This window comes from Schistocerca americana, chromosome 3, assembly GCF_021461395.2.
Source record: "Schistocerca americana isolate TAMUIC-IGC-003095 chromosome 3, iqSchAmer2.1, whole genome shotgun sequence".
NCBI lineage: Eukaryota > Metazoa > Arthropoda > Insecta > Orthoptera > Acrididae > Schistocerca > Schistocerca americana.
In genome coordinates this window covers 387,624,392-387,638,404 of record NC_060121.1, presented here as the reverse complement: position 1 = coordinate 387,638,404, position 14,013 = coordinate 387,624,392, and the positions used below count along the sequence as shown (strand labels likewise).

Sequence of the window (14,013 nt, the reverse complement as noted above, 5' to 3'; positions counted from 1 at the left end):
ATGCCTGGGTAGCTCAGTTGGTAGGGCACTTGCCCGTGAAAGGCAAAGGTCCCGAGTTTGAGTCTTGGTCCCGCACACAGTTTTAATCTGCCAGGAAGTTTCATCATTAAGTATTCCTTGGCCAGCTGGAACCTTGCATAGTGGAATTCTTTGCCATATTTTCAATGCATCACCTAAGTAAGGAATAGTTCCTGGAAGATTTAAGTATGCAGCTGTATAACTGCTGTGTAAGGCAAATATTGCTATCTGCCAGCCTCACTACTGACAAGTTTTTTTGTTTGTTAGCAACTTCATTGAGCATAACATCATCAACAAAAATTAGTTTGGGTTTCAGAAGTGTTATCAACAGACAATACAATATTTGCATTTGCTGCCAATGTTTTGGAATCCGTCAACAACAAAATTAAATTGGTTGGGATTCTTTGTGACCTAGCAGAAGGTTTCGGTCACCAAATACTTTTACACAAAGCTCCATACCTGTGCAGCTAGGAATTGACTTGATCTGCACCTTTTCAACAGAAAGCAGACAGTTGTACTGGACAGTCAAGAAGGTGTCTCAACATCATCAGGATGGGTTACCAAGACACGGAGCATTTCGTGGCACAGTTCTCGGCCCCATACTATTGATTGTTTTTATTAATGATTTATGTCTTTGCACAGAATATTGTAAATTCAACATTTTTGCCAATGACACAATGCTATTTATTGATACTTCATTAGACAAACTTGAGGTGTCAGCTAATGAGGTTTTTAGTGATATAGTGAACTGGTTTAACATAGATGGTCTTTCTGTTAATTACACTAAAACAAACTATATTCAGTTTCACACAATCTCTAAAGATGAAGAGATAGGAGAAAAATGAGGTAACCAGCAGATAGCTAGCTTCAAAATACCTGAGCTTCATACTCACAGCAAACTAAACTGATCAAACCACATCCTCAACCACATCCTCGATCTGTGCAAAAGACTGAGTTCTGCAACTTATGCTTTATGCATTGTTTGCTGTTGGAGAAATATGAAAACCATTCAAGCAGCTTACTGTGGTTATTTTCATGCTGTTGTGGCTTGTGGTGTCATACTTCGGGGAAACCAGCCACTAGCACAGAAAAGAGACATAAGAATCACAAGTGGTGCACAGTCTTAGAACCACATGAAGAAACTGTTTAAAGGAACTTGAAGTCCTTACATCCACTGCACAACGGTGGTTCTCCTGATGAGTTTCGTAAAGGAAAAAGCCCCTTTTTAAGTCTAATAGTGTGTAACTTAGTCAGGATATTAGTAGAAAAGATGATATCCACTATGAGCCTGCAAACCTGAGTATGGTACAGAAGGGGTACATTTTAGTGGCTGTAATGTTTTTAATGCCCTCTCTTCATAAATTAAATGCTTAACTGATAATGAACTTTTGTTTAAGAAAATACTTGTAGCAGTTCCTAGTGCAAGAATCATTTTATGCTATAGAAGAGCTCCTGAACCACAATGTATAGTGTCAATGTCCCTGCAACACTCAAATACATTTCCAGATCATTTATTGCGTTCATTTCTATCTATTATTAAAACATACTTATTTTTCTGTAATAGACTAATTTTCTGTAATACTTATTTGTCTGTAAAATGCCTTTTTCTGTGTTGGAAATTAAGCTGTAGATACTTCAGTATGAAATTGATTAGAACTATTTATATAATACCATAGAATGTAACAAAAACAAACTTAGAAAACTGACATGTTTCACATCCTATCATATATTTACAACATTAGTCACTAGATCACAAAACAAATCAATAAATAATAAATAAATTGCACTGACTGTAAAGTGTTATTAAACAGATCTAAATTATTTCTTTGGATAGAATAAAGCAATGTTATGTTCTTTTATTTCTTTTTCAAATGAATCTTCTCCAACAACTGACTCAATATTATGACTGATGAAACCACTTTTGAATGCTCTGCAAAATTCCCTAAATGACAGAGAATGTGGCCCCAAATAATACTTAAAATTACATGCTCAGGAATAATAAATGAGATGACAATTTGGGAATTTTATGTAATATTTTATGAACATTTTTTTCAGTGCATTATTCTATTCTTCCCATTCCCTTCGTGTTTTGAAACAATCATTCTCTTTACTCCATTTATCCCATCTGCTGACTGAACATGTACCTACTCCTAAAACTGAAAAGAACATTTCATGACCCACATGTAACACATCATCTTGCATTCTCAGTCTTTCATAGTGGCATGCTTCATTTGAGACATTATCTTATAAATTATACTGAAGACTATATTTTCTTCTTGATTCTCCTACTTTGATTTTTTGTTTAATTTATTTCCTGTGAACTGTGATAGCAAAATACATTTTCCATTGTTCCCAATTCATATTTGACCAGAATGTCTGAAATATTTGACTATAGTTCTCCTCAGATATTGAAGAACATATTCACTCGTTTTCTGATTTGCAACAGTATTTCGATGAGCACTGACAGCCCATTTTTCCATAGTTTCTCATTATTTCAATTTGTTCTCCTTTTCTCTTCCTCCTGGTACTTTTTTTTTGTTTGCATTTCATTATCAACAAAATTAGTTTAATTTCTTTTCCATACAGAAGTGTGCAGTTTACATTCTGGTAAACCCTTTCTTTTATTTCATTATCTTCATTTATACAGTAATGTCTTGCTTCACAGCAACATTCATGATGTTTAATTGTTTGGCTCGGCTTTTTCTATGATTCTGATTACCTAATACCACTGCATTTTCAGCAGCTGAAACAGATTACATATGGTCTTTTTTACTGTTTTCTGGTTTCTTACACCCTATTCTCTCTCTCTCTCTCCTTCCCCCCTCGTTTTTTTTTCTTTTTTCCTTTTTTTTGCACCAACTTCCTTCCTCCAGTTTCTTCTTAATGAATTAACTAATCACTTCAATAATTAAGAATTTATTGGATACTGATCACAATATTATAACACTGTTTAATTATACAATAATATTATAAATATTATCAACGAACTCTAAATAATTATTACATTGGCACAACAATGAAAAAAGTAAACAGGCATAACAATGAAGAAAGTATACACTGCATGTTCCAGTTCATTAGGCACCAGACTGACAGAAGGAATTATTGAGCCTGATCTTTCTCTGTGCAGATACATTGACAAGAAGACAATCAGGAAGCTGCTCACAGATATCATCAGTACAACTTGTGACCAACACCTACTTGATAAAGTAAGTGCAAAAACAATAATATCTCATTCAAAAAGTAGTCACTGACTATACTAATGGTATGCTTTGTTTTGTCATAGAAGCCACCTAACAGCTAATGCATAATGTCTGTAGTACAATGATTTCACTAAAGGGGAATGCACAGTATGATGTTGCAATTTATACTCTGGTGATAAAAGTTGTGTCTAGGTCTCAGTTGCTGCAATAGGAATGACTGACTTTGGACAGGAGTAGCCTCTGAACATGAAATTAGAGGAGGTGTATCTGCAAGATACTTTAGAGTGATGCAGAAAGTGTGACATACCTAAACTTTATAAAATGTGATATGCTATCCACATACAGAAGGGTACCTGCAATAGTGAAAAATACTTAAGTTTAACAAAATTATGTCACATCATATGTAATGCAAGTTTAGAAATAAGCATTCAGCCACCAAATAGTTTTCAAATAAACACTTACATAAATCACTCCTTTTCATTTTCCTTTTTAGTTCAGACTCAACTATGAAGCTCAATGAAAGTTATCAAGTTATGATATGATCTCATATCTGCTACTGGAACATTCTGAAATATAAATGGCCTCTCACCAGCAAAGTATAAAATTTCCTCCATATAAAACCACAGAGGAAGACCACTGAAATTATGGTCAAAATGTCAGTTTTCCTCATTTAGTGATAGTTATTTTACTGCATGATATGGCTCCACATTCAGAAAACTTTGTGCTCACTTACTCCGGTCATGGAAGCCTATGAACTTACAAAGAGTAATGGAGGTCATTTTTTGTGTAGTATCTCAAGTACAAACTGTGTTATTTCTTTTGAACTGTGATTAGTTATTTGTAACAAATTTCGATGGTCTGTAAGTATTGTGAAATTGTAGTTAAAATGACTGTTTAAAAGGGTATCTATCATAAGATTCCACTTGAGCAAGCAGTACAAAATTTCCTTCTAAATTATTATTTTCTATTATATTAACAAAATGCTTTAGTGACTGAACAGCATGTGAGTATTTTGTATCTACTTCCATGGAAGCTGAATGCCCAACAGAGGGAATTGATGATGGCCGTTAGTGGGCGTAGGTTGTGATCTGGATTCTCTCTCTCTCTCTTTGCTCTTGGCCTGTTGACACCATTGTGGCAAAGTTTTACATTTTGTACCTTACTTATGCGTAGCTCACTTTAGGCTTGCTTTGTCTGTTTCCCATCCACCATCAGTCAGACATTGTTAGCTGAACTACTATTTGGAGTCATGTTGTCGTCCGTAGGCAGCTCTCCACCTTGCGGCTTCACCCATTCCTCTCCTGGGCTCTGATATGTGGCTACTTGTAGATACAACAAGTATTTTGGTACATGTATCACAATGCATTTAAAAACCTTGCATTCACCTACTGAGGCCAATATAAACCTCAAACATGAAAATTTGTATGTTAAAGTTAGCTATAACAGGCAGACATACAGTTGTGTTGTTATTATCTTCTACATCAGTGGTCAAAGTGGTGGACTGCTCATGCTATTATGAAAATTTCTTGATTATGCTATAAAAATTGTGTGATTGTTTCAACTTGGTAACAACTTTGTTTATAATATAATATAAACAGGGAAAAAAATCTACTCACCATTTAGTGGCACAGATAAAAGATACAAGATATGGAAATGAACAAGCTTTTGAAGCCAGTGACCCCTTCTGAAATGTAAGAAAGAGGGATGAAGGAAAAAAAACTTGTGGAGTTTCCAAACTGGGGAGTGTCACAGAAGATTGGTCTAGAACCCCAGGTCATCTATTCATATTATACACTCCTGGAAATTGAAATAAGAACACCGTGAATTCATTGTCCCAGGAAGGGGAAACTTTATTGACACATTCCTGGGGTCAGATACATCACATGATCACACTGACAGAACCACAGGCACATGGACACAGGCAACAGAGCATGCACAATGTCGGCACTAGTACAGTGTATATCGACCTTTCGCAGCAATGCAGGCTGCTATTCTCCAATGGAGACGATCGTAGAGATGCTGGATGTAGTCCTGTGGAACGGCTTGCCATGCCATTTCCACCTGGCGCCTCAGTTGGACCAGCGTTCGTGCTGGACGTGCAGACCGCGTGAGACGACGCTTCATCCAGTCCCAAACATGCTCAATGGGGGACAGATCCGGAGATCTTGCTGGCCAGGGTAGTTGACTTACACCTTCTAGAGCACGTTGGGTGGCACGGGATACATGCGGACGTGCATTGTCCTGTTGGAACAGCAAGTTCCCTTGCCGGTCTAGGAATGGTAGAACGATGGGTTCGATGACGGTTTGGATGTACCGTGCACTATTCAGTGTCCCCTCGACGATCACCAGTGGTGTACGGCCAGTGTAGGAGATCGCTCCCCACACCATGATGCCGGGTGTTGGCCCTGTGTGCCTCGGTCGTATGCAGTCCTGATTGTGGCGCTCACCTGCACGGCGCCAAACACGCATACGACCATCATTGGCACCAAGGCAGAAGCGACTCTCATCGCTGAAGATGACACGTCTCCATTCGTCCCTCCATTCACGCCTGTCGCGACACCACTGGAGGCGGGCTGCACGATGTTGGGGCGTGAGCGGAAGACGGCCTAACGGTGTGCGGGACCGTAGCCCAGCTTCATGGAGACGGTTGCGAATGATCCTCGCCGATACCCCAGGAGCAACAGTGTCCCTAATTTGCTGGGAAGTGGCGGTGTGGTCCCCTACGGCACTGCGTAGGATCCTACGGTCTTGGCGTGCATCCGTGCGTCGCTGCGGTCCAGTCCCAGGTCGACGGGCACGTGCACCTTCCGCCGACCACTGGCGACAACATCGATGTACTGTGGAGACCTCACGCCCCACGTGTTGAGCAATTCGGCGGTACGTCCACCCGGCCTCCCGCATGCCCACTATACGCCCTCGCTCAAAGTCCGTCAACTGCACATACGGTTCACGTTCACGCTGTCGCGGCATGCTACCAGTGTTAAAGACTGCGATGGAGCTCCGTATGCCACGGCAAACTGGCTGACACTGACGGCGGCGGTGCACAAATGCTGCGCAGCTAGCGCCATTCAACGGCCAACACCGCGGTTCCTGGTGTGTCCGCTGTGCCGTGCGTGTGATCATTGCTTGTACAGCCCTCTCGCAGTGTCCGGAGCAAGTATGGTGGGTCTGACACACCGGTGTCAATGTGTTCTTTTTTCCATTTCCAGGAGTGTATTTTAAAACACTACTTATTTTCATTTATATAACTAGTGCATTTGAGATTTATGATTTTACTTTAGATTGTGTTTGTAAATAATATACACCTACACAAGTTTCAAAATGAATATATATGTATTAAGGCTTTGTAGCGTTTATTACATTCAACCTACAATTATAAATAATACATCCAATGAAAGAGCAATCCAAACAGTTTTGTTTGTATACTTGTGCACAAGGGGAAAGAGAATGGAATAACCAAGGGTAACTGAAGAACATTTTGAAGGCGTGAGAGTCTTTCACGTGTAGCCCCAAGAAATCAATTCATAAGGGTAGTTGTGAATTAGTAATTCCATTGACATCTGCGTGGAGACTTTTAAAGAGACCCTTACAACTATGTCCTTATCATTTGCAGCTGTTACAAGATCTAAAGCCTACAGATTATGATTTACATGCCAGTTTTGGAAACAAAATATTGCTGCATGATGATGCAGTTACTCTGGATTGTATTGTCTTCAGTGACAAATCAGCATTTCTTATGTGGAAATGAGAGCACACATAATGTGCACATCTGGGGTGCCATCAAATCCCTGCAAGATGGTACATATGTAATGAAATTCCCCTTTTTTGTCATATCCTGATGAATCAACTGTAACTGGTGTTTCTTAGCTGTATTTGCTAGAACTATGGCTCTTTCCTCAACTGGAAGAAGTTAAAATACACTATTTTATTTGGCTGCAAGATGGCATGCCACCCCATTGGCATAATTCAGTACACCAGGCTGTTCCAACTCAAGAACTCAGCTGCTATCAGCTTGTGCACATGCACGCAATGCTACACATGGACAGGGCTGGGCAAGCAGCTTACATGCAGCACTGTGCACAAAACACTGTCTAGAGAGGAGACCATGTATAAGGCAATACAGGGATTATGATTAACAAAAAATGTTAATATAAGCTAAATGTACAAATATTTTATCTAGTTTGAGAAATACATTTTCATTTATTCATGATTAATGAAATATTGGTTGTCAGTTCTTGAGCTTCCACAAGATGGAGAATACTCTTAAATGCTGGTTCATGCAGCTGGCACCTTTCTGCAGTTTTTACTCTCTTCATTATAGAAAACAATTGTTGACAACCATATGTTGAGCAAAACATAGATATGATGTCAGCTGTGTTCCTGTGTAATTTGGAAAAGTCTTCTGTATGAAGTTCGTAATACTATCTTACCAAGTTCGTGGTGTTGTAATATAAGGTGAGCATATTTTTGGAAGCCGAAGCTGGGACCAAAATGGATGCCCATACAGGAGGGCAAGGGAGACTGTGTCCCCCTCCCATACACACACAAATTTCAGGGGAAGGAAAAAATTTGCTGCAGTCACATGAATTTAGTTCAAGAAATTTATTAAAAAGTTGGTATATACGTATTGTATCATTGTGTACTCAGCGATCGCACCTGAGGATGATGGCCAGATGGATCGCTGAAGTATTGTGTAGTGAAGATGATCATACCCATGAAGAGGATAATCATATGACGCCGGGAAAATCTACGGGATCACAACAGTATTGAAGATAGAAGGCCACCAAGTTACATGTGCAGAGGCTGTATAAGCACTTCATGATTTAAAAATGAATATGACAGAAAAACGAAAAACCAGATTCATGCCACACTTTACAAGAAGTGCTTTAAGTAAACTTGAATCTGAGGGGGGCATGAACGTTATTAAGTTCACTGAAACCATCTGTGAATTTTATGATAGCAGTGCACAATACACTGAGCAGTGGACGGAACATTTTAATGCGGCTTTGGACTTCAAATCGGTTCTTTTGAACGATATACTTACATGGCTTGAGGTCCAAAAATGCCACGAATCTCTCATAAACGTATTGCCGAACTGTAACATCAACGACAATGAATTATTTCAAGAGTGTCTTAATATGCAGCAGTTTTTCACCCCTCATAAAATAGACAAATCGAATGTAGAAGAAACTGACACTAATATGCGCTGGGTACAGATGATTCAGCACTTCGCATCGAAACAAATTCCTTATGAGAATATTTTCAGAATTGTGTAATTTGCGTTGTGTCTTCTTGGTACAAATGCAGCAGTCGAGTATATCTTTTCTTTGATGAATAAGATATGGACATTTGAGAAAACGCAAATGAAAATTGAGAGTATGAAATCAATTCCGACGGTTAAAATTAATCTGAATTTGCAGGGGAGGCTTCTCTGTCATGTATATATGAAAGCACTTCATGATTTCAAAGCGAATATGGCAGAAAAATGAAAAACCAGATTCATGCCACACTTTATGAGAAGTGCTTTGAGCGAACTTGAATCTGAGCGGGACATGAACTAACTTAAGTTCACTAAAAACATCTGTGAATTTTATGATAGCAGTGCACAATACATTGAGCAGTGCACGGATCGTTATACATCGTAGAAATATTGTGTAGTGAAGAGGATCATATACGGCAGCATACCCGCGGAGAGCATAAAAATATCTTCAATACTGCTGCGTGAAAAATTGATACTTCATTATGTAAAATCATAAGGAGAACTTAAGAGCATGGGCTTTCAAAGAATTTCCATAGTATTGTTGGGCATTTTTCTTCATTCAAAAGATATGATTTTAGTGGTCCATAGAGCCGACACATTCTCTCAATAGCTGGCATCATGGCTAAGCATCTGGTACTCAGGCTTTCTACATGCACAGAATATATGTTGAAGTAATAATAAATCTTGTGAATGACACACTCTAGATCGACTGGTAAACAATCTGCAGCTCTCTTTATAGCATTATGCACCATGTGCGCTGCACATCCTACACCAATGATTTCACGACCAATATTGTTTGTCCCTCTTCGAGACCGTCCACCAAGGTTTATATTGGCATTGTCTTCGCGGAATGTACAACCTTATCATTCAAATTCTATTCTGTGATGGTATCACATAAGTTTCCAATAATATTTGCAGTTTCAACAGGCAGCTCTTTGAACTGAATAATTTTCGCCCAACTGCCTTCAAGAGGCAAGAAATATCGAACAAGAACAGGGAAGTATAAGATAAACATACTTTCTCGAAGACATTAATTTAGATCTTTTTAACATGTTGACAGTCACGGTCAAAATGAGTTAAATGCTCCCAGAATCCCTGTTAAACAGTTCATACAGTTAGATTCGTCATCTCAGGTGTAGTCCATCTGTCTTTTAAAACCAATTATTGACGAGAAAATAGAGCCTGCGAATTATCTCGTAGTTGGCGTAAAGAGTGAAGAGTTCAGCTCAGATGCGCAATAATATCGCCTTAACACTTTAAAGAAATAGAGCAGAAGGAGAAAGTACATTTTCCACATGAGTTACCAGTTATCTCGTCGTTTTTTGTCCAATTTGTGAAAAAACACAAAGTTTTTGCGTGGAAGAATGCTTTGCGAAAGCGTCCCCAACTGAAGGGTCGCGACTCGGCACCAGGACACAAAAATAAATTACCGGATCGCACAAATATCTCCTTGTCGTAATTGACAGTTTACAATTACGTACGTTATTAAATAATCACATTTTAGTAATAGTAAGTTAATTTAAAAAATTTAGTTTCTAAAGGGAATCATGACAGTTGTATGTTACATAGAAGTTGTACTCATTCTAGTAAATAATGAAATTGCTACTGCTTTACTGACGATCGTCCTGCGATTCCTTAGTGGTGGGCAGGAAATCACGTATATATTAGAACTCACGGAGATTGAGAAGTCACAGATATCACAATAACAACTTTACACAATCTAAATGCGATTTCAGCCACAATTAGCAGTCGCAGTAGCACTTCTTATTCAACGCCGCATGCCATCTAGTGGCCGAATTTCGTGTTGCTTTCTGTAAACCTGGTGTCTTGATATGGAATTAGTTGCGATTTCAATGCCAAGTCGCTGCTAGAAATCGCAAGTAGCAACTAAAAAGCGCAATTAACAGTGCACTCTGTTGGCCAAAGTTCGTACTACGCTCTTTCTCTACGATTCGCTATCGAGTCCAACTGCGATTTCTGTGGAAATGATGGTATGGCATTGTTGAGCGTGAGGCCGCATTCGGGGGAGTTCAGCCGACGTATTGCAAGTCCTTTTTACTTGACGCCACTTCGGCGACTTGTGCGTCAATGATTATGAAAAGGATGAATAAGGACACATAACACCCAGATCCCTGTTGGGGACGTATGCGTGGTAGGCGGTAACGCTATCGCTATACTACGGAGGCGGACTGCGACTTCTGAGACAAGTCGCAAATGAAAGTCGCAAGTAGTAACCAAAAAGCGCGGTTAACATTCTTTGCCGTAGTGCCATCTGTTGACCGACGTTCGTTCTTCATTATAAGAAATTTGTGCCTCACGATATCGATCAGTTGAGTGCGAGATGCCGACGAGCGAGGATGATGCGCGCGCGGCCGGAGCAACCGCCTCGGACGCGCCGGAGTCGGCCGCTGGTGGGTCGGTTGGGCCCGGCCCGCAAGACGCCCAGCGGCCGCTCCACACAGGACGGATCCCAGGTTGACGACCCAGGCTACGGCCCTGTTCATGACAGGATAGAACGACGATCGACAGACGCCGTTCGACCGCAGAAGACTACACACCACACGACGAAACCGTATACGGACGTCGGCCATACGTCACACCACGACGGACGCAGCAGTGAAGACGACTGCCAGGACTACGCCAGAAGACTCGATATATGTCGGGAGGACAAAGAAACGCTGAAGGACATACAACGCCTTATCCGCTGTTCACGGGAAACGCAAGAGCAGGATAACGACACCTGTCTGGCATCGCCAGCTATGGACTCAGATGTCGAATCACACACTCCCACTAAACGGACTACGACGCGGAGATGGCAGCGACCTTTCCAGCCGAAAACGACGACGACTCCCCGCACGCAGAGGGGGACTTTACGCTCGTACACAACAAACGGCGCAGAAGCAACGCATTAGCCAAGGACTTAGACAACCTGGCTAAGAGACGAACAGAGACCATCCCCACGACGAACCGATTCGCCCCACTGACGCCTCAAGCTACGCCTCCATCACCCACCAACAAGCCACAGGCACAAACTTCTAATGCCGCAGAAGGCATGGACAGAGACAAGAATGTGCTTCGCAAAGTGCCCCCAGTCACTATTTATTACATGAAGGATTACGTTCACTTCAGTGAAATGCTCAACGGACTTCTAGAGGGCAACCTTCAAGCTGTATACCAAAAGGACCGCATCAAATACCATTTTGAGTCCTTCGAAGACCAAAGATGTGCAATAAAATCTTCACGAACCACAGCTTCTCATATTTTAAGCACCAGGCGACAGAGAACTGAAAGTAGTTGTCAAACGCCTTCCGGCGGAAATTACCGAAGAACAACTTTACTATGCCCTCAAGGAAAAAGGCTTCAAAGTGATACAAGTCTACCAATTTAAGGAACGCGACGAGAAGACGAAACAACTGATACCACAACCTGTGTACTGAGTCGCCCTCCCATCCAGAAAAGACAGTGACAATATATATGATGTCAAGTACCTGCTCTACACACGAGTGATAATAGAAACCTATAATAGTAAAGAAGAACCAGTTCAGTGCCGACATTGTCAACGTTTAGAGCATAAAGCGAACTACTGCATCAGGCCAGCCCGCTGCGGTGGCTCCCACAAATCATCAAATTGTGCCCATCCTAGGACCGCGCCCCCCAAGTGCGCCAGTTGTGAACAAGAACATCCAGCGACCTACTGTGGCTGCGCCAAATTTCAAGAGCTCCTACGGAAATATTCTAGAAGGACACCAAAGAAGTCGACCCCACAACGGCCTATGATTGTTAAGAACTCGGCCATGGCAGCGATTCAGGCCACCCAACAACAAGCGGCACCTCTCCCTGCGGAAACAATCGCCTCTCGACCACAACCGGCACCCAGAGTGACTCCACGAAAGACAAGACAACAGCGCTCTTACTCTGAAGCAATATATGCCCATCCACCGACGCCACCACCAGCGGAGACATCATCTGCCTGGTCGACCACCTTTACACCAGCGTTAACGGATATTGTTCAGCTACTCACCGCCCTCCAGCAGAAGCTGACGTCTATCCTCTCGCTTGTAGAAAGCGTACTGACAGCTTTTCAAATACTGTAAATGGATAGACGGTATCACAGGGGAATTTCAACTTCTGCATCTGGAATGCCAATGGCCTGAAACTGAAGAAAACAGAATTCACGGACGTCTTACATCGGCACATAGCATTTGTCTCCGAAACACACTAAGCGAGGTGGTGCAGTGGCTAGCACACTGGACTCGCATTCGGGAGGCCGATGGTTCAATCCCGCATCTGACCATCCTGATTTAGGTTTCCCGTGATTTCGCTAAATTGGTCCAGGCAAATGCCGGGATGGTTCCTTTGAAAGGGCACAGCCGACGTTCTTCTCCGTCCTTCCCTAATCCGATGAGACCAATGACCTCGCTGTCTGGTCTCCTCCCCCAAACAACCCAACCCAATCCTCTCCGAAACACATCTCCACGAGTCAACCAACCTCCGCTTGAGGAACTTGCACATCTACTGGACGGACAGACGGGACCAAAGGGGTAGGGGGCCGCCGTTCTGATCAAAAAATGCATTCGTCACCTCAAAGAACATTCACCCCAACTCCAGACTTTAGAGGCCACGGCAGTAACGATCCACACAACGCTTGGAAACATTACCTGTATTACAGCTTACCTTAGCCCAAAGAAGCCTCTCCACCCAGAAGATCTTTACGCCGTTACAGAGGGTTACGACAAGATCCTCCTTGGAGGGGATCTTAATAGTAAACATGTTGCCTGGAATTCCCATAGGACTAACCCAAAAGGACATATATTGTTTGCACTGGTTGAGGATTTACATGTTTCCGTCCACGGCCCACGGGAACCGACGAGGATATCTTACCAGTCAATTATGACGAGTTTCCACCACCACTGCAGGAACTTAAGACAAGGCGCAATCTATTTCGGAAATGATGGGTCCGTTACCGCCATCCAGATGATAGACAGGAGACTCACAGACTAACCTGAGAACTCCGGTGGAAGGTTCAGGACTGGAAGCAACACACATGGGAACTCCAAATGGACAACTTTCTATTACGCACCAAAGATGAATGGCGAATAGTTAAAAGTCTCAAACAGCAACAGCCCCCCAAAAGGGAAATTCAAGGACCCCATGGCCTCTTGTACGACTCATTGGCGCAGGCGGAGCTGTATGCGGATACATACCAATAATAGATAACTATGCCCCCCCACAAAGGATGGAAATGATGCACTCCACCGTGCAGAGGAGGACACAGCCGTGGAATGGGAAGCTATTCGGGATGACCTGACTAATACCCTGCCCCAGCTGACAACGCCGGAGGAAATTAAGAGGATTATCAAGTATAGCAAACACACCTCACCTGGAACAGATAGAATTGGCAATACGGAATTGAAACACCTACCGAGAAAGCCTATCGTGCTTCTCACCCAGATGGTGAACAGCTGCCTCAGGACTGGATACTTCCACAAGGCATGGAAGATTGCCAGAATAGTGCCAATACCAAAACCGGGCAAG

The 14,013-nt window shown here is 42.0% G+C and overlaps 1 protein-coding gene across 2 annotated transcripts in view; it reads left to right on the top strand.

The window, feature by feature from the left end:
* The window catches only part of LOC124607004, a 70,681-nt gene that overhangs the window by 38,124 nt on the left and 18,544 nt on the right, over positions 1-14,013 (top strand). For both annotated transcript variants that reach the window (XM_047139153.1, XM_047139152.1), the window contains exon 3: positions 3,146-3,224. In XM_047139153.1, the coding sequence (XP_046995109.1) occupies positions 3,146-3,224 (79 nt within the window). The remainder of the gene's footprint in view (positions 1-3,145; positions 3,225-14,013) is intronic.